At 37.9% G+C, this 21,521-nt stretch overlaps 1 protein-coding gene across 1 annotated transcript in view; it reads right to left on the bottom strand.

Annotated features, from left to right (window-relative positions):
* The window catches only part of IARS2 (isoleucyl-tRNA synthetase 2, mitochondrial), a 53,578-nt gene extending 35,241 nt beyond the window's left edge, over positions 1 to 18,337 (bottom strand). Inside the window, exons 1-11 of the mRNA XM_045876870.2 lie at positions 17,949 to 18,337; positions 16,566 to 16,688; positions 10,313 to 10,472; positions 9,110 to 9,258; positions 8,976 to 9,025; positions 8,785 to 8,894; positions 8,612 to 8,702; positions 7,930 to 8,045; positions 4,723 to 4,892; positions 2,053 to 2,143; positions 440 to 591 (exon numbers count right to left, since the gene is read on the bottom strand). Of these exons, the coding sequence (XP_045732826.1) occupies positions 440 to 591; positions 2,053 to 2,143; positions 4,723 to 4,892; positions 7,930 to 8,045; positions 8,612 to 8,702; positions 8,785 to 8,894; positions 8,976 to 9,025; positions 9,110 to 9,258; positions 10,313 to 10,472; positions 16,566 to 16,688; positions 17,949 to 18,215 (1,479 nt within the window). The 5' untranslated portion in view covers positions 18,216 to 18,337. The remainder of the gene's footprint in view (positions 1 to 439; positions 592 to 2,052; positions 2,144 to 4,722; positions 4,893 to 7,929; positions 8,046 to 8,611; positions 8,703 to 8,784; positions 8,895 to 8,975; positions 9,026 to 9,109; positions 9,259 to 10,312; positions 10,473 to 16,565; positions 16,689 to 17,948) is intronic.
* Positions 18,338 to 21,521: the final 3,184 nt, after the last annotated feature.

Below are 21,521 nucleotides of genomic sequence, written 5' to 3' on the forward strand. Positions count from 1 at the left end.
CAAATTAATCGCAATTTCAATCTTAAGGAAGCACAGGGTTTTTAGAGAGTTTTACCAAATGTTTACTATGTGCCAGATACTGTTTTGGAGCTTTTATTCACTTGCCCCACAAGGTAGGCATTATTGTCAACTCCATATAGATGAGGATACTGAGGTTCTAAGCTTCACCTCCTGAACACAGTTCTGTCCTAATTCTTTATTACTTTCATTATACTAGGCCGGAAATTTGGACAAGTCCCTTAGCCTCTTTAAGCCACACATGTATAATGAAGGAACAGAAATCCAAGATCCTTCTAAAACTACAATTTTATGAAACCAAATCACCAAATCATAATAGCAGCAATTCCTTCCTTTCCCCAAACCCTACCTCAACTTTGCATGCAACCCTTTCACCTGAGGGAATAAAAACCCAACACTCACAATAGGATGTCTCTTATACCTTGGCTGTGGCCTTGATATCCGTGATATTTACAAACCACTGCTTGCTGGCACGAATAACCACTGGTTTCTTAGTCCTCCAGTCATAGGGATAGCTGTGTACCAATTTCTCCTCTTTCAACAAATGCTTTGAAGACTGAAGCATCTTTATAACTTGAAAAAAATCAGTAACAATTTACATTAGACATAATTCAAAAGTACAATGAAAATCCTACTAACTCTCTAATTCCCAGAGTACTAAACCTGGACTAGTAAGTGCCAGTCAGTAAGAGTAGCCACTTACCAGCTGTCAAGTATAATCTAGGAATCTCCTGGCGAAAAAAGAAGAAACTATAAAACCTTAATTAGATTCCAAATTAAGCCATTCCCATGGTTTTTCACTGCAAAGGAAAGATAAATAGGATAATATCTAAAACTCTACATTTGAAATTCGTAGTCTCTCATACCATGAATCTTTTTTTTTTAAGATTTTATTTATTCATTTAGATAGAGAGAGACCATGAGCAGGGAGAGAGGCAGAGGGAGAAGCAGGCTCCCCGCTGAGCCAGGAGCCTGATGTGGGGCTCGATCCCAGGACCCTGGGACCATGACCTGAGCCGAAGGCAGACACTTAACCATCTGAGCCACCCAGGCGCCCCTTTCATACCATGAATCTTAAAGTGGTCTCCAAAGAATCCAGAAGAAACCAGCTATAGTGGATTGAATTTTATCCTCCCAAAAGATAATGTTCAAGTCCTAACCCTTAGCACTTGTGAATGTGACCATATTTGGAAATAGGCTCTTTGCAGATGTAATCAAGTTAAGATGAGGTCACACTGGATTAGAGTGGGCCCTAAATCCAATGACTAGTGACCTAATAAGAGAGGAGGATACACAGAGACACACAAGAGCGAAGGACATGTGACAATGGGGGCAAAGATTAGAGTGATACAGCTATAAACCAAGGACTGCTAAGGATTACCAGAAGCCACCAGAATCTAGGAAGAGACAAGGAAGTATTCTTCCACTGAACATTCAGAAAGAGTATGGCCTTGCCAAAACACTGATTTCAGACTTCTAGCCTCCAGAACCGTGAGAGTAAATTTCTGTTGTTTTAAGCTACTAAATTTACGGTAATTTGTTACGGTAGTCGCAGGCACGTAATATACCACGTTTAATTAGCCTTAGTCTTAGTGGGCAAAGGAAAGTCTTCACAGTACCTGGTCCCTGGATCCATAATTATAAAAAGTCAGAAAGCCAAGTCAAGGCTGGAGGATCCCTAAGATTGTAACACATAAACATTGCTAACATGTGCTCAGTACAAGGGTTATAAAAAGAAGAGTCAACATCTACCCTCAAGCTTGATTTTATCCTTCCACAAAACTCACACTGCTGTAGCCCTAAAATAATATCTCTCCCTGTTGATTGCCCTGCTTTGCTTAACCACATAGAGCAACTTCAAAACAAAAGATGACAAAGTCCCAACCTCCGTTTTAAGCCATGTGGCAAAATAAAATACAACTTCAGATTTTTGTTTCTAATGAAAGTGTATAATGGGAGAACAGCCAGCGAAGGTTGCTGCTGGCTGCTTTTCAGAAAATATATACTTATGATAACAACATACACAACACTCACCCACATCTGTTCCCTCTTCAAGGACAGCCTTGTTTTGAAGTTCAGGACCTGCAACATCTGTGAAAACTCCATCTTCATCCACTAAACAATCCTACAAAGGGTTATTTTCAAAAATTAAAGTACCAAAACATTTTATCTTATAACAATCCCCAGCAAAACAATATATATAAAACATCGCAGTATAGTCTTTCACTACATTGAAAATCTGGGTACTTCTTATGCAATTAATAGAAATTTGTGGATTTATACATTTAAATCACAAAAGGCAAAGGTCTTATTAAAACATATACCACAAGTTTTTTTTTTACTTTTTAATTTTTTTAAGATTTTATTTATTTATTTGTCGAGAGAGAGAGAGAATACACAAGCAGGGGTAGTGGCAGGCAGAGGAAGAAGCAGGCTCCCCACTAAGCAAGGAGCCTGATGCGGGACTCGATCCCAGGACCCTGAGATCCTGACCTGAGCCGAAGGCAGACACTTAACCGACTGAGCCACCCAGGCATCCCATACCACAAGTTTAATTAAAGAAGTAAAATCCTCAACAAAACATTAGCAAACTGAATCCAATAATACATTAAGAAAATTATAAACCATAATCATTTGAGATTTAGTCCTAGATTCAAGTGTGATTTGCAAAACAATCAATGTGGTATGTCACATCAAAAAGAAAATGGATAAAAAACATATGATCATTTCAACAGATGAAGAAAAAGCATTTGACAAAGTACAACACCCATTCATGATTTAAAAAAAAAACTCCCTGCAAAGTAGGTTTAGAGGGAATATATCTCAACATAATAAAATCCTTATATGGAAAACCCACAGCCAACATCATACTCAACAGGGAACAACCGAGAACTTTTCCCCTAAGGTCAGAACAAGAAAAGGATGTCCACTCTCACCACTGTTACTCAACAGAGTACTGGAAGTCCTATTCTCAGCAATTAGACAACATAAGGAAATAAAAGGCATCCAAACTGGTAAGAAGTAAAACTCTCATTATTTGCAGATGACATGATACTATATATAAAAAAACCCTAAAGACTCCACCAAGAAACTACTAGAACTGATAAATGAATTCAGTAGAGTCGCAAGATACAAACTTAATGTACAAAAATCTGCTGCATTCCTATACACTAATAATGAACCAGCAGAATGTGAAATTAAGAGAACAATCCCATTTACAACTGTACCCAAAACAATAAACTATCTAGGAATAAACTTAACCAAAGAGGTGAAAGACATGTACTCTGAAAACTATAAAACACTGATGAAAGAAATTCAAGATGACACAAAGAAATGGAAAGATATTCTATTCTATGCTCATGGGTTGGAAGAACAAATACTGTTAAAATGTCTATACTACTCAAAGCATCTACAGATTTAATGCAATCTCTATCAAAATACCAACAGCATCTTTCACAGAACTAGAACAAACGATATTAAAATTGGTTGGAACCACAAAAGACCTCAAATAGCCAAAGCAATCCTGAAAAAGAAAAACAAGACCTAAATGTAAGACCTGAAACCATAAAAATCTTTAAAGACAGCATAGGCAATAATGTCTCTGACATTGGCCATAGCAACATTTTTCTAGATATGTCTCCCAAAATAAAAGCAAAAACAAACTATTGGGACTATATCAAAATAAAAAAGTTTCTGCACATCGACGGAAACAATCAACAAGACTAAAAGGCAAACTACTGAATGGGTGAAGATATTTGCAAAGGACATATCTGATAAAGGCTTAGTATCCAAAATATATAAAGAACTTATAAAACTCAACAAAACACGAATTCAAAGGGATAAATGCACCCCATTATTTACCATAGCCAAACTATGGAAGCAGCCCAAATGCCCATCGATACATGAACGGATAAAGAAGATAGAGTGTATACACACACACCATACACACTGGGATATTATTCAGCCATAAAAAAGAATGAAATCTTGTCATTTGCAACAACATGGATAGAGCTGGAGGGTACTAATGCTAAATGAAATAAGTCAGTCAGAGAAAGACAAATACCATATGATCTCACTCATATGTGTTTTTGTATTTTGGGGGGTAAATACCCAGTAGTGTGATTACCAGATTGTAAGGTAGATCTATTTTTAACATTTTGAGTACACTTATCATGAGGAAAAATAAAATAATTTTTGAAAAAGTAAAATATACCAAAAACACCTTTAACTTGGTCTGTATTAATTTCCAGATCTATGGCAATGTACATGTATCATGCTGACTTTGGGGTGCATCTTTAACTAAATGGAAAAACTTCCTAATTGGCATGTGTAACATAAATTTAGAAAGGACTGTTTACTTTAAAAAACAAAAACCAAACTGTTCTTTTCAACTAGTAAAACCTATTTGCCATTTTTCAGAAACTAAAAGTAATGTCTATATGAATTAGTACTTGAAAGAAAAAAATTGTCCCCACTTAATATGTATTTTTCAATTCTAATTTTGTGCCGATTTTGTGTTAGGAAAATCTTTTATCAATTAGTATGAATTAATGAGGCATTAGGGGACTGAACAAACCTAAGCACTTCACAACTTAATTATAACAAAAATGACTCCTTATCACCAAAAAATAAAGATACTAGTTAGGACTTATCACTTTAATTCTACAAAAGCAATAATTAAAAAAGAAAAAAGAGGCTAAGTACCGTGGGCAGGTTGTGCTGAGAAGCTACATGGTAATCTTCCATACCATGAGCTGGGGCTGTGTGAACCAATCCTGTTCCTTTTGTCATGGTCACATGATTTGCAGGTAAAAGAGGAGAGGCTTTATCAGGAATTAAAGGATGAGCACAAGTACCATTTTCCAAATCTACACCTGTGGGGAAAGAAAACCGTAATTAAGACTTATTTTACATGACAATGCTTCTACCTCTTCAACAGTAGCAGTATCAGGTGAAAGGTGCAGGATCTGGAACGAGACTGGACTCAAACTTCTGCTTCCCTTTCTACTTGCACTGTGACCTTAAGGAATCCATAATATGTGGATAATTACAATTCCTACCTCAGAGGATTGCCATGAGTATAAACTGAGGTAATGCATTTTAAGTATGTCGGGACCTTAGCACAATACCTGTCATACAATAAATGATTTAAAATATTAGCAATTATTATAACAGATAACTCAAATGGGCCCTAGAAGATTTCTCTAATTTATGTACGGCTATACACCTTTTGGAGCATAAGGACAAAGAAATTGTAGATCAAAAGATCAATGACCAGTAGGTTCTAACACTCTCTCTGAGGGAACTGACTGTTTTGTTTTTCATGTTACCCTAAAAAGGTAAGAGATGATAAATAATACCTAACAGTCACTGGGTACCCACGGTGTACTGGGCTCAACATAAATTCTTACTTCATCTTCATAATACTGCAAAACACCTAAGATTATCTGCAATTTACAAATCAGAAAACAAGAAAATGTAGGCAATTTGCCTGAGGTTACATGGCTATAAATGATTGAATTCAACTTCCAAGGCAAGTATGACTCTAATGTTCTACATAACTCCAACCCCTTTAATAATGTATCAGACCCATCATCTATCAGGTTTTCTACACCATTAGCAACGTTTCCCCCCTTTACTGCTTCTTGACTTGGGTTCTATAAATTTATCTTTCACATGTTCTAAACATAACATAAATAAATAATTCTCCAAACTTCAAAAAGATTACCGGGCTCCACCTATACATTCACCAGGATGTACTAAATAAGTATGTCATCCTATCTACTCTTCAATAATTAAAGAAACGTCAATGGCCCCTTTACTCCTAAGATCTTCCCCACAAACCACCCTTCATTCTTCCAAACTAAATCATATTAACTTTAAAAAAAACTGTCCTCATCGAGCAACGTCTCCACTTTTATAATCCTCTTTTCTAGCTATAGAGCAAAAAAAAAGTAACCCATTCAATATCAATAGAAGAACAACAAAAATCTTTTAACTTTGACATTTCATAGATAACCCTGTCACTGATTTCATTTTGGTTAAAACAGCACAATGAGTAAAAGGCTTGAGAAAAACTAACATTCCTTCATAACTAGTAACAAGGAACTCCCTTTTCTGAAAAAAATCACAAACTCTCCTCGCTGTTTGACTTGGATGACTTGGCACTTTATTTCTTCTATTTCAAATACTTGAGTTACTAGGAAAAACCTGAATACTTCAGGATGCATTTTTTCCAAGATAATTCATAATGCTGTTAAAGAAGAAAATGGTCAACACTGATTTTTAGAGAAATTTACTGTTTAGTTTTCACTCTGATTCCCTTCTCTAAACTAGATTCGTAAGTAAGGCCAGTCCCCATGACCCTATGTTGTACTTTTCATGCATTTTTACTATGGAAATTAAAGGTTTACGGCGAAGTAAATTTCATCTATTAACTTTCCTTTATCCCCATACTTAGTGTATCTACCACTTAATACTCTCCCTCACCTCCCAACAAAGATCTCTGAATGATCAATAAAAAAACAATTTATATTTTTCTGGAAAGAAAAGCTATCCTACACAAATTATTCCATTTTAGCTGTTCAAAATTCCTACTACTTTAATAAGTAATAAGCTAATTGTCACCAGTTTATTTTGCTACAGATGAGAAGTATATCTACTTCTCTGAAATGCGGTGGCTCAAAATGGCAACCCAATGATTCTCTGACTGTCATGATTTGAAACAATTACCCAATCTAGAAAGGTGACCTTAAATTTAACCTGAGCACTTTCAAAAACCTTGTGAGAATGCCATTCAGCTTCTGTAACAACATCTAACTTGTCAATGAAGTCTATAATACCTTCTGTGCTTAAAAAAGGGGTAGAAGGCAGTTTGGAGTAAAGAATATACTGGATCCTCTAACTTACTTATTGTACCAATAAGGACCAAATGGTATTAAATATCAAACATTCTGTAGCTTCTTCCCTGCTTTTGACATAAAACCCTTTTTATTTTTATTAAGATTACTTAAACTTCTAACCAGCTTGTATCTGAAATGATACATTTAGAGGGCTTCTCTGTTTAGCGAGGCAATCCTTCCATTTGGGATGTCTCTATTCATTCTATTTGTGTGATTTTTTTAAACTTATTTATTTACTTTAGAGAGAGGGAGAGAGCACAAGCAGTAAGGGCAGAGGGAGAGGAAAAGAGAATCTCAAGCAGACTCTAAGCTGAGTGTGGAACTTGACTCAGGGCTCGATCTCACAACCCTGAGATCACGATGAGCCAAAATTAAGAGTTGGACACTCAACCGACTGAGCCACCCAGGCGCCCTGTGATTTTTTTTTTTAAGTAAGAAACTCAAGAAACTCAAAGATTATCATCCCTAAAGATCAAGGAGGATTTTAAATTTCCCTAGATTTTAGTAATTATATTTCAAAACCAGTCAATACTTTAGAAGTCCCAAATTATAGATTAAGGATTCTTTTGATAGAAGTACAATCTTTGGAATAATTTTCAGAATTTACTAAGTTTCCTCATTAAAATCATATACCAAAAAATAAAGATATTTATTTCCTTCCTTGCACCTTTGATTAAATCAGATAAAGGTTAATTTTTAGTGATTTAATTTTGAATAAAATTTTAAAAGGATATTTGTATATTCTACATTGTTCAAAGGACATTTACCTAATTTTACATTGGGCATTTGCCAGAAACACTATTGTGCTTTTGTCAGTGTTCATATTTTCTATACTCCTATCACGTTTAATATATATTTTCCTTTAGAATAATCAACGCAAAATATATTCTAGAAAGGTAGAAGCCATATCTGTTTCAATTCACAACGCAAAATATTTAGCAAAGTAGTAAACTCAAATCAAATGGATATTCTGATGACTGTGATGGTCAGAATATCTATAAGCCTTTACCTGAAAATGTTGAAATAACCTCAAATGTTGTTTCTAAAGCAGAAGCAACAGGTGTTACTTTATCTGCAGCAAGTATATACAGCTCTCCAGATTTGGAACATTTCACAACAGCATACCTAAAATAAAGTTTTAAAAGAAAATTACTAATAACGAAAAAAGAGAAGCCACAGATAGGATTTTAAATGTTTTACATCATTTTAGGAAAACAAACTTCAAGATCAAAAAGGCACTACTTTCAAAGAACTTCATCTGTTACATTTGTTTCATTTTTCTTTTCTTTAAAGATTTTTATTTGAGAAAGAGTGAGCAAAAGAGCACAAGCCTGGGTGGGGCAGGGGTGGAGAGGCAGAGAGAGAAACAGACACCCCACTGAGCAGGCAGTCTGATGAGGGGCTTGATCCCAGGACACCGGGATCACGACCCAAACCAAAGGCAGATGCTAAACCAACTGAGCCACCCAGGTGCCCCACATTTGTTTCGTTTTTCAAAAAAGCTGGAATTGAGGGCTAAATGGAATCATATAAAGCTTAATAAAATCTATATGAACATCACAACTAAGTTATAATTCACTAAATTTTAAGAGAACTAAACTAAATTTTAAGATGAAATAAATTCAAAATAATGCTAATGATGGAATCAATCCTATTGATGGATAAAACAAAAAATACAGTAATATACTTACTTTGCATCTGGCATATAACAAACAGCTTGATTGGCTGGAATTGTCCAAGGCTGGGTGGTCCAGATTAAAAAACTAACAGGAGATGAGCCATCTGTGAAAATAAAATTTCAAATATGCTAGCAAATGTTACAATTCCGTAACTTTGATAAACTTAAGCAATGAATAAATCTTACCTATGAGAGATACCAACTTGGGAGAAGGCTTCAGGAGCGGGAATTTTACATATATTGAGCGACTGACATGCTCAGGATTATACTCAAGTTCTGCTTCAGCCAATGCAGTTCTAAGGTTTAAGAATATTAGACATAAATATTTGAGGGACTCACAAAATTCTCCACTTTAAATACCAAAAACACATACGTACCTCGATGAGGGAGACCAAAACACAGGTTTGTAAGATCGATAAATCAAGCCCTATAAAAGACAAATATATTATATGAAAGCTGGAATTTTAGAACACATAATTTAACATACCAAAGGAAAAAAATACTTCATTACCTTCTCATACATTTGGCAGAAAATTCTCAACTGTTGGGCCTCATATTTTCCATCAAATGTATAGTAGCAATTATTCCAATCTGCCATTATTCCCCAACGAATAAACGCTGATCTCTGTTTCTTAATTGCTGCTTCAGCAAATGATCTAGCTAAAAAAAAAATTAAGAGAGAAAAGCATCTGAAAACCCATAAATTCTTAAACATGGTTTAGTATGTCTCTAAACAGAGGTATTGCACACAGGGTGTATACTATAAAATGTATTTAACAGGAAAATTATTTTGAAAGTTGTAAGTGTTCAGAAGATAACTAAAATTCTAAAATTAATCAGAATTTCAAAAATATTTTCCAGACTTTATACAATGACCTTACATTTAAAAAAAAAATAAACTGGAAAAATTATTTTTCATATCTCTTAATTTGAGAAAAGATAAGAGAATGATTCTTATTTCATTATACACAGAAAAGGTAATCAGTACATCTAGCTTAAGCCAATAATAACATGCCCTACAGTGAAATAAAAAATCTTCACAATCGTATCTAAATATACAATAGTTTTAGAACACAAAATTCCTTCCTGACCCAATCTACTGAAGGATCAAATGAGATTAATTTAAAAAAATATAGGGGCACCTGGGTGGCTCAGTCGTTAAGCATATGCCTTCGGCTCGCCCAGGGTCCTGGGATGGAGCCCCGCGTTGGGTTCCCTGCTCTGCAGGAAGCCTGCTTCTCCCTCTCTCTCCCACTCCCCCTGCTTGTGTTCCCTCTCTCACTGTGTCTCTCTCTGTCAAATAAATAAATAAAATCTTCTAAAACAAAAAAATTTTTTTTTAAATATATATATGTATTTTAGAATTGACTTTTAGTCTAGCACTCGAAATAGGTCAACAAGCTCCAGCCAGGAAAGTAAATAAAAACACTGAGCACAATAATAATTTCACAAAATATGAAGATCAAAGAACTGAAAAATGGACTTGGAAATGCTCACAAAATCTTTCCTTTAATCTCTGAACATAAGTTCTCACAAAAGTCAATTAAACGAAATCTGAATTTTTTGTGACAAAAATTGGTTTCTAACAGATCCCATTATAGCCAAAAAAACAAAAACAAAAAACAACAGAAAGTCTCTTCAATTAAGCCCTGGCTTTTCCAAGGAACCAGCATTTAAGAATAACCATTTCAAAACAGAAACAGAGATTATTTACCTTTCTCTCTAATTTCCACAGCTGAAAGATTCTGAGCTTTTCCACCAAGTTCTGATAATACTTTTATTTCAATGGGTAACCCATGACAATCCCAGCCTGGCACAAAATGTATTTTGGAACCTCTCATCATATGGTATCGATTGGTTATATCCTTCAAAATCTGCAAAGATAAGATGATAATCATCATTCATATATAAAGCATGTGACCTTGTTTTATTCCTTTTTAAAAAATTTTTAATTTAAATTCAATTTAGTTAACATATAGTGTGTTATTAGTTTCAGGGGTAGAATTTAGTGATTCATCAGTTGCATATAAAATACCCAGTGCTCATTACATCACGTGCCCTCCTTATTACCCATCACCCCAGCCCCCCACCCACCTCCCCTCCAGCAACCCTCAGTTTCTTATAATTAAGGGTCTCTTATGGTTCACCCTAGTTATATCTCTTTATATCATTGTAAAACACTGAGAAAGCCCAATTTTAAAAGGATTTCTATAAACAAAATAACCTATTAAATCTACTAACTCAACCTATTTTGTTTTATTGATCAGAACAGATAACACTGCATTATATTCCTATCTGGTAAAGCGATGTGTTCCTTGATCTTTCTTTAAATTTTGACTATTCAGGGGCACCTGGGTGGCTCAGTCGTTAGGCGTTTGCCTTCAGCTCAGGTCATGATCCCAGGGTCCTGGGATTGAGCCCCGCATCGGGCTCCCTGCTCTGCGGGAGGCCTGCTTCTCCCTCTCCCACTCCCCATGCTTGTGTTCCCTCTCTCACTGTGTCTCTCTCTGTCAAATAAATAAAATAAAAAATAAAAATTTAAAAATTTAAAAAAAGGAATTTTTGACTATTCAAACACATTTACTTTCCAGATTTGCTTTTTAGCCATTAAGTATGTTAAAAAATTTTTTAAAATATTTTCTTTGTTGTTTATGATTATAAGAGAAATACAAGCTTTACAAAAAAAATAAAGAGTAATATAGGTTCCTTGTTCTAAAAAAAAAAATACAAATGTTATAGAAATAACAAATATTAGGTTTAAAAATTTTTTTTTGCAAAATTAGATCCTAATGTAACACTGTTTTAAAACTTGTTTTTCGGGGCACCTGGGTGGCTCAGTCGTTAAGCGTCTGCCTTTGGCTCAGGTCATCATCCCAGGGTCCTGGGATCAAGCCCCCATCAGGCTCTCTGCTCAACAGGAAGCCTGCTTCTCCCTCTCCCACTCCCCCTGCTTGTGTTCCCTCTCTCGCTGTCTGTCAAATAAATATATAAAAAATCTTTTTTAAAAAAATAAATAAAACTTGTTTTTCCTCCTTCAGTTAATAATATTTGGACATCTTTCATGTCAGTACAGATATATCTGCCTAATTCCTTTTAAGATTCCATACTACTTCATTCCCAAGCTTTATTTAATCAAATCCCATTAAGGACAGTGCTGAAAAAGAAAAAAAGTCAATCCAAAATCCTAGATGCAGCAAAAATTTACTTGAAGGATAAAAAGAAAATCATGAACACGGTGACTAAACTGACGAATTCAGTGGAGAGCTCCAGCAGCCCACGTGACCCATCAGAAGAAAGAATCAGCGAAATAAAGACAGATCATTTGAAATTATCCAGTTAAAGGTATAAAAGATACAAGAATGAAAAGGAATAAAGAAAGCCTTCAGAACTAATTTGAAACCACTTAAAAAAATAATCTATGCTTTACTGAGAATCCCAGAATGAAAAGAGAGGGAAAAAGAATCAGAAAGTTTATTTAAAGAAACTGTAGCTGAAAAAAAAAAAAAGAAAGAAAAGAAAAAGAAACTGTAGCTGAGAACTTCCTAAAACTGGGGAGATATTTGGATATCCAAGTTCACTAAGCTCATACATTCCCGACAAATGCAACCCGGAGATCTTCTAAAAGATACACTATAATAAAACTGTCAAAAATCAAAGACAAAGAACCTTGGAAGCTGCAAGAGAAAAAAGCTTGTCAATTACAAGACTCCCCTTCCCCCATAAGGCTATCAAATTTCTCTGCAGAACCCTTGCAGGCCAGGACAGAGAAGAATGACACATTCAAAATGCTGCAAGTAAACTTCCAACCAAGAATACTTCACCTGGCAAAGCTGTCCTTGAGAAATGAAGGAGAAATAAAGGCTTTCCTAAACAAACAAATGCTGAGGGAGTTCTTCACCACTAGACCTACCATACGAGAAATTCTGACAGGAGCTCTTTAAGATGAAATGAAGGGATGCTATTTACTACCAGGAAAACACATAAAAATACTTAAAGTAAGTATATAGTCAAACTGAAAATACCCCAGTAGTATAATATGTTGGTGCATTTATGCCATACTCTAATATAAAAGACCAAAGGACAGGTGCACCTGGGTGGCTCAGTCGGTTAAGCATCCAGCTCTTGATTTCAGCTCAGGTCATGATCTCAGAGTCATGGGATCCAGTCCCGCATCAGGCTCAGCCCCGAGTTTGTAGCCTGCCTAAGATTCTCTCTCTCCCTCTCCCTCTGCCCCTCCCCCACCCCACTAACCGCCCTCCCCCCCCCGCGCCACACACACACTCTCTCTCTCTAAAAAAAATAGCCAAAAGACAGAAGTATTAAAGATAATTATAGCTACAATAACTTGTTGGTATATTCACACTATGAAAAGATGTAAACTGTGACATCAAAACATAAAACAAAATGTGTTACAAGTAGTAACAGGATAGAATTTTTTGTATGTGATTAAAGTTAAGTTGTTATCAGCTTAGAAAACTGTTATATTTCATGTAAGCCTCATGGTAATCGATGAGGGAAACAAAGGCAAGAGAAATGAAGTTTAAATTAAATCTCCTGGGGCACATGGGTGGCTCAGTCCTTAAACATCTGACTTTGGCTCAAATCATGATCTCAGGGTCCTGGGATCAAGGCCCTTCACTGGGCTCCGCACTCAGTGGGGAGTCTGCTTCCCCCTCTCCCTCAGCCCCTCCCCTGACTTGTGCTTTTTTTCTCTCTCAAATAAATAAATAAAATCTTTAAATAAATAAATAAATCTCCTTACAGCTTGCACCCCACTGATACCTGAAACATGCAGAGCATGACCTTCCTCAAGGAACTCATGGCGGCCTTACGCCTTAATGTTTATGTTTTATTAAAGACTAAAAGTAACCTTAACAGCAGCTAGACCCTCAAGGTCCTGAAAGCCTTGCTTCCAAATTCCTTAGAGACTTACACTATCCCTAACCCCCACTAATTAAAAAGTATTCAAGAATGGATAAACATACACAAAAAAACTGATACACTAAGTTAATTGAAGGAAAAATGGAAATCATCATCTCAATAGAAGCAGAAAAAGCATCTGACAAAATGCAACATCCTGGGGCGCCTGGGTGGCTCAGTCGTTAAGCATCTGCTTTCGGCTCAGGTCATGATCCCAGGGAGCCCCACATCTGGCTCCCTGCTCAGCAGGGAGCCTGCTTCTCCCTCTCCCTCTGTCTACCACTCTGCCTACCTGTGCTCTCTGTCAAATAAATAAATAAAATCTTTAAAAAAAAAAAAATGCGGGCACCTGGGTGGCTCAGTTGGTTAAGCGACTGCTTTCGGCTCAGGTCATGATCCTGGAGTCCCTGGATCGAGTCCCGCATCGGGCTCCCTGCTTGGCAGGGAGTCTGCTTCTCCCTCTGACCCTCCCCCCTCTCATGTGCTCTCTCTCATTCTCTCTCTCAAATAAATAAATAAAATCTTAAAAAAAAAAAAAAAGCAACATCCTTCCATGATAAAAGATCTCAACAAAGCGGGTATAAAAGGAATGTACCTCAACATAATAAAGACCATATATGATAAGCCACAGATACCATCATACTCAGTAGTGAAAAGTTGAAAGCTTTTCCTCTAAGATCATGAGTAATACAAGGGTGCCCACTCTCACCACTCCTATTCAACATAGTATTGGAGGTCCTGCCAGAGCAAATGGGCAAAAAAAAGAAATAAAAGGCATCCAAATCAAAGGAAGCAGTAAAATTATGTTTACGGATGTTAACTAACTGTGGTATTCGTTTACCAATACATACATGTATCAAATCATTGCGTTGTAAACCTTAAACTAATACAATGTTATACGTCACTTACGTCTCAATAAAATGGGAAGGGGCTAAAATTAGTTCTCTCAAAAAATTGCAGACTGATGCTATTTATTATCTACCCCACATAAATGACCTGGTACCTGCTAGTACTCTCAAAACTCGGCTTAAAGATCACTTCCTCAGGGAGATCTTCTCTGATACTGAAGTCAAAAAGTTATTCTAAAATTTATCTGGAAAAGCAAAGAAACTGACATTGCTAAAGCAATTTTGAAAATACAATGCGAAGAATGAGACTACCCAATTTCAAGACTTATTTTGTAGCTACAGTCACCAAAACTGTGGTATTAGCAGGACAGACACATAGATTAACGGAACAGAATAGAGAATCCAGAAATAGAGCCACACATATTTGCCCAACTGATTTTTGACAGTAGTACAAAAGCAACTCATTAGGGAAAGATAGCCTTTTCAACAAATGGTGTTAGACATCCACAGGGAAAAAAATAACCCTCAGTGTAAGTCTCATACCTTACATAAAAGTTAACTCAAAATGTGTCAAGGATTTAAATGTAAAATGTAAGTTTTAGAAAAAATATAGCAGAAAATCTTTAGGCTTAAAGGCTTGGCAGAGTTTAGACATTACACTACAAGTTATGATTCATAAAAGGAAAAAGTGATAAACTGGACTTCATCAAAATTAAGAACTTTTAGGGGCACCTGGCTGGCTCAGTCGGAAGAGCATGCAACTCTTGATCTTGGGGTCATGAGGTTGAGCCCCACACTGGGGGTAGAGATTACTTAAAAAAAAAGAACTTTTGGGCGCCTGGGTGGCTCAGTCGTTGGGCGTCTGCCTTCAGCTCAGGTCATGATCCCAGGGTCCTGGGATCGAGTCCCACATTGGGCTCCCTGCTCCGCGGGAAGCCTGCTTCTCCCTCTCCCACTCCCCCTGCTTGTGTTCCTGCTCTCACTATGTCTCTCTCTGTCAAATAAATAAATAAAATCTTAAAAAAAAAAGAACTTTTACTCTTCAACATATCCTGTTAAGAGGATGAAAAGAAAGCTACAGACTGGAAGAAATAGTTGCAAATCACGTATCTGACAAAGGTTTCAGACCTAGGCTATATACATAAAGAACCCTCAAGACACAACCGTAAAAAAAACCCGAACAATCCAGGTAGAAAATGGACAAGGTCAAGGCGCTGGCAGATTCAGTCCGGTGAGGGCTGCTTTCTAGGTTCACAGACCATCAGCTTCTCACAGAGCATAAGGGAGACAAGGAAGCTCTCTGGGGTCTCTTTTGTGAAGGTGCTAATATCACTGATAAGGGCTCTGCCCTCATGACTTAATCACTTCCCAAAGGCCCCCAACTCCAAGTACCATCACATTAGAGATTATTAGGCTTAAACATATAAATAAATATAAATTTAGGAGTAGGAAAGAACAAATATTCATTCTACTTTCAGTCTAACATTTATATATTTTACTTGTCTTCTTATGTCTCTCCTGATCAGAGCATAAGCTCCATAAAGACAAGACTCATCTCTGTTTTGTTCACTGCAATTCCCAGAGTCTCGAAAAATGTCTGGCACATAGTAGGTGCCCAGTAATTATTTACTGACTAAAATATTTACTAGAGTAAAATAACAATAAGCTCAAAGCAAATACCAGGGATGTTATTTTTCACACAGCACTAAAACTGTTTATTGCTGCTTTCTATTAACACATTTTAGTTTTGGGGCGCCTGGGTGGCTCAGTCATTACGCGTCTGCCTTCAGCTCATGTCATGATACCAGGGTCCTGGGATCGAACCCCGCATTGGGCTCCCTGCTCAGCGGGAGGCCTGCTTCTCCCTCTCCCCCTGCTTGTGTTCCCTCTCTCACTGTCTCTGTCAAATAAGTAAATAAATAATCTTTAAAAAAAAAAGACATTTTCATTTTGGGTTGCCTGGGTGGTTCAGCTGGTTGACTGTCTGACTCTTGATCTCAGCTCAGGTCTTGATCTCAGGGCTGTGAGTTCAAACCCCTTGTTGGGCTCCACCCTGAGTATGAAGCCTACTTAAACACATTTAGTTTTACCCATCAATGCAAACTTACATAATTGTCATAAAATTAGAATACACTCCTTTGTAAAGCGTACTTAAATAAAGGTTTTTCCCTCAAGTTTTATAAATTAAATTACAATTACCTTATTCAAAGTATGTCCAACATGTGGGTCACCATTTGCATAAGGAGGTCCATCATGAAGACAAAATTCTGTTTTTACTTTTCTTTCTCTTTGCCATGAATAAAGTTCTGAAAATCCACATTTCTGTTTAAAAAGAACCATAACGTCTGAACATCAACCAAATACATAGCCCCTGAATCTCAGCATAAATAACAACCAGCATTTGCTTATTTCTTATCCCATACCAATGTATTCAACTCTAAAACCCAATGGTGAGGCTTCTAAAATGCACATCTGAGTCCTCATCTTTTGTTTCCCCATAGGCTTCAGACTGAAGTTTAAGTTCTTTATATAGTAAACAGGGCTCTACAAAAGTTAGCACCACCAAATTCTGGCCAGTCTCTCAGCACTCCCCACCATCTACTCCTCAGTCCTGCCGTGCTGAAGGTTACATCCCAGCCCACCCACACACACACTCTTATTCTTGCTCTCCTTTGGCCTCAACACTACCTACCAAATCCCAACAATACTCACTGCAGCCCTACTTCCCTTCTCGCACCTAGTGTGTACCCCTGGCCCAGGCACTTTGTTTGCTCTTATGGGCTGTTCCCTTATTTGAAAAAAAAAAAAAAAAAAAAATGTTAATAGCCAATTCACAGAGCTGGTGTGAAAAATACATGAGGAAACGTTTGAAATTGTCACAGTTCCTGGCATATCCATGATACTGAATAAAACACTTTAAAAAAGTAGACGGCTAAAACAGGTTTATGAGTCTAGAGCTCTGATAAACTGCCATAAGAATATTTAGGCTAAGCAAATTTACTTAACCTATATATGCTGAATATCAGGGATTTTAAAGACTCCAAAATTACAGAAGCTAACAAGTGAATCTGCCCTTAGAAAGTTCAGTCTAGTACAGGAGACAGATGCAGATTTTAGGAAGGGGACTCTGAGGAAGTACAGCCACTCTATTCTGCAAACAATTCAGAATTCCAACTAGGCGCCTACTGACACCACAAAAGTAAGCTTCAACTTTCCCACAAAATCGAATTTTTATTTATATGTGTCCATGTTAATTTGCTCTTCAGAAGTTACTGGGTAAGTGTCCAAATCCAACTTTTTTTTTTGCCTAAAAGATGAGACTATATTCAGTTCTGCGCTGCTACGTGAGCATCCCCCTTAATACTCTGCTCTGGAACCTCTGAGGGATTCACCTAGAGGTTTTCAAGCAAGAAACCCGAGATGAGCAGATGATTTCCACTGGTCCAGCCATAACACCCCCGCCCAAAGGGGCCCGGAGTCTGCGGCCAGGTCCCACCCGCCAGGGGTGTGGTCGCCCGGAGCGGCGGCCGGAGAGGGCCCGGCTCCCCTTCGCCCCAGGCCAGGTCGGGCCTCCCTGCCCACCTGCTGGATCTCCAGCTCCGTGTCGGGCTGCTGGCGGCCCAGCAGCTTCATGGGGAAGCTGGTCTGCGGCAGCAGCACCGTGTCCCGATATCTGCCATTATTCGAGCTCTGCAGCTGGTTACTGGCCCCGGTGACTGACCGCACCAAAAGCCTCCTCGTCGTCCCTCGCCACCCCGGTTGACAGCGAAGGCGGGGCGGCACCCATAAATTCCGGGCCGCGGCCAGAGCGGCGGCTCCCGGCCCGCGCGGGTGCAGCCCCCAACGCATAGCCAGCCAACCCCGGCCTCCCCGTGAGCGCCAGGCCCTCCGCGGGAGGGTCCCGCGGGGGTTCTGGAAAACCGGGACCGCAGAGGACCTCCGCAAGCTCTGCCGGAGTGCGCACGCGCGCGGGGCACGGAAGGGGCGGGAAGCAGGCCCTTCCCAGAGACAGCGGGAAGGCAGCCACCCCGGGTCTTGGCCGCAACCGGGGCGGGGCCGGGCAGACCCTGAGGGGCGGGGCAAGGTGTGATGGGCCTGCCCGGGCTCAGATTTCAATCACAGAGCCCTGACTTTAAGGTATTTTAGTATATCCAGTATATATAATAGATAGCAAATATTTAAGATATTTTTAGTATATCCAAGATATTATCACTTCAACCTGTAGTTAATATAAAATTATAAAAAAGATACTACATTCTTTGTCTTCGTACTGAATCTTTGAAATTCAGTATGCATTTTACACACGCAGCATCTCAGTTTGGCCACGCGCTCAACAACCGCACAGACTATGACTACCTCAGGGGGCAGCACCTCTTTAGCTGAGTGCAAAGTTCAGTACGGATATTATAAACCAACCTAATTATGTAATTTTCAGATTCCCTATATCCCTGTTATGTCCCACTCCTACAGAATACTATATATAGGGTGTAGGACTTGAGCTCTGGTTTCTGACAGAAACCCACTTTTCTATCCCACTTTTTGAAAGTTTGTGTTAGGCCACCTATACAGAAAAAAAGTAAAAATAGCATTCATTACATTAGTACCTGTTTTCCATAACAAAGAAAACGAAGGAGATTTTCGCTTTTATGAAAAAAAGTGAAAATAGCATTAAGCATTAGTTTTGCAGCAAGACTTCATAGAGGCAGCAGGCACCCAAAGCCACCAGTGTGGCCCCGCCAAGCTCCTGCCCTGGGCACTACTCTCAGCATCTCAGCATCAGCTGCTAGCCCTTTGAACTGTGTCCATGAGCATCTGTGCTCTATCTCGATTTATTTTGTGCATCTGTTAGCAAGATGTGTCCTAAGGTATCAGGAAAACTTAAGAAAGGTTATTTTTGGGCATCTGGGAATGCTAAAAATTTTTTCCATGTAAATTAATGGTAATTGCTTCTTTGCTTTACTCCATTTAGGCTTATGAAAGTTTTCATAGGAACACTCTACATTCAGCTAGCAGGGGAAACCTGTATTTGGTTGGCCAGGTCATAGTAGTTCACAACTGTTACCTTTTCATTGTAAAGTGTACCTCTTCCTATTCATAAGACACAACATCTAGAAGACTTGGCTTGCATAGATAAAACGATTGACCAATTTCCTACAAAAATAAAAAGAAAATTTTATATGGAAAAACATACTGCAAAGAAGGCAAGTGGCAAACAGTAAGCATTCAGTGTCAGCCTTTCACCAGGCCCTGTTCCCAACTCCTTAGCTCATTTCATCATTAAACCCCATAAAGTGAAGATATAACATGCCAAAACAACCCTCCGCAGTGAGGCAGGTATTATGGTTATTGCCATTTTACAGATAAGGAAACTGAGGCACATAGTGTTAAGTAACTTGCCCAAGATCACACAAATAAGAAGTGGCAGAGCTGGGATTCAAATCCAGGCAGTTGGGTTCCAGTACCCATATGGATAATCACCATACTATATTGCCTCCCCTACACTATACTGTGGGAGAAAACATTTGCAAACACATTTTAAAAATTAATATCCAGGGGCGCCTGGGTGGCTCAGTTGGTTAAGCATCCAACTCTTGATCTCAGCTCAGGTTTTGATCCAGGGTCATGAGTTCAAGCCCTGCGTTGGGCTCCATGCTGGGCATGGAGCCTACTTAAAAAAAAATTAATATCCAAAATGTATAAGGAGCTGCTACAAATCAGGAAAATAAATATAAACAACCCAATGGAAAAAAAGTCAAAGGAGAAGAAGAGGCAATTCATAGTGCAATGGAAAAGGCCAATAAACCTACTCAAACATACTCAAACAAAGACACTCAACTTCAGGAGTGATCAAGGACAGGCAGTTAAAACAAGATACCATTCCCATCCAACAGAATGAAAGCAAAAATTAAGAAGTTTGATAACAAGGACTGGAGGGTGTATGAAAGTGATCTCACACTGTTGGTAGTAATATAATTTGTACTGCCTTTTTGAATGGCAAGTTGGCAGTATCTGCCACCATTTCAAAGGCATTTCACTTTGGACCTGCAGTTCTGCATCTGAGAATCTATCCTGTGAACTTGTCTCACAGGAGCACAACAATAAACGCACAGAGAAGCTCTTCTAACCAACCCCTACATAACACATTGCTGAATTCAACAGTGCTCTCCATCTTCCCATAAATCCTGTACTGAGGGTACACTCAGCCCTCAAAGCGAAGGCTACTCTCCATGACATCTGCACACTTTTCTCCTGTTGAACTTACAGTCAGTTATGTCTATCCTTAAACTTATTCAAGCCAGTTGTAATTGTTATGTAATTACTTAATTATAAGAACTAATGTATGCTTAAAATGGTAAATTTTGTTATATATATTTTTACCACAATAAATGGTCTGCCGTAAGTCTCAGGGTGATTATGAAAATCAGATGAGATTGTAAGGTAAAAGCTTTCCCAAGAACTCCATGTAATGGTAGCCCCGTTTGTTGATATTGCTCTCTGATCAGAGTTTTTCTTAATGGAAATTATTGTTTGTTTCTAATTATAAAAGTTTGGGAGTTACAAAAGAGCACGCAGAATCAAAAATTGTTCACTGGCTGCTCTCTTCCCAAAACCAATCTTTTTTTTTTTTCTCCTTTAATGCAAAGGTAATTGCTTTTATCAAAACTAAGGGGAATTCCCTAAAGAGTCTGGTAAAGACAAGTCTCCAAAACACAAAACCAACTGTTGTTGAATTAGGTGAAGCTAAAACAAGTGTACAGTAGTGGAGAAAGTATCATAAAAAATTATAAGTATTCTGCAGTTAGGATGTGTCTAAGTGTCTAAACTACAAAACTAGATGGTGCATTATGGCTTGCATTATCAGGAGAGATAAAGCAAAATTCCAATCCCAGGACATATGCTCTAAGAAAAGACCTGGCAGAGAATATCGTTTGCATTTTCTGTTTCTTTTAAGCAATGAGAATGTGGTCGTGGGCTACTTATCTAATTTTAAAATAAAGTAGTACCTTTATTAATATAAAGGATACCTTTAACAATACAAAATGACTGTTACCTTTGATAGTTTTTCTTACTCTGAATTTCTACTCTAATAATACAGTGGGTTTCGTTTCCTAATGAATTGGAGAATTTCTGTCTTTAAAAGGATGTGTTTAAGCA

This window comes from Mirounga angustirostris, unplaced genomic scaffold, assembly GCF_029215605.1.
Source record: "Mirounga angustirostris isolate CCGP_5_RB_7025 unplaced genomic scaffold, mMirAng1.0.hap1 SCAF_6, whole genome shotgun sequence".
In the NCBI taxonomy this organism is placed as follows: Eukaryota; Metazoa; Chordata; class Mammalia; order Carnivora; family Phocidae; genus Mirounga; species Mirounga angustirostris.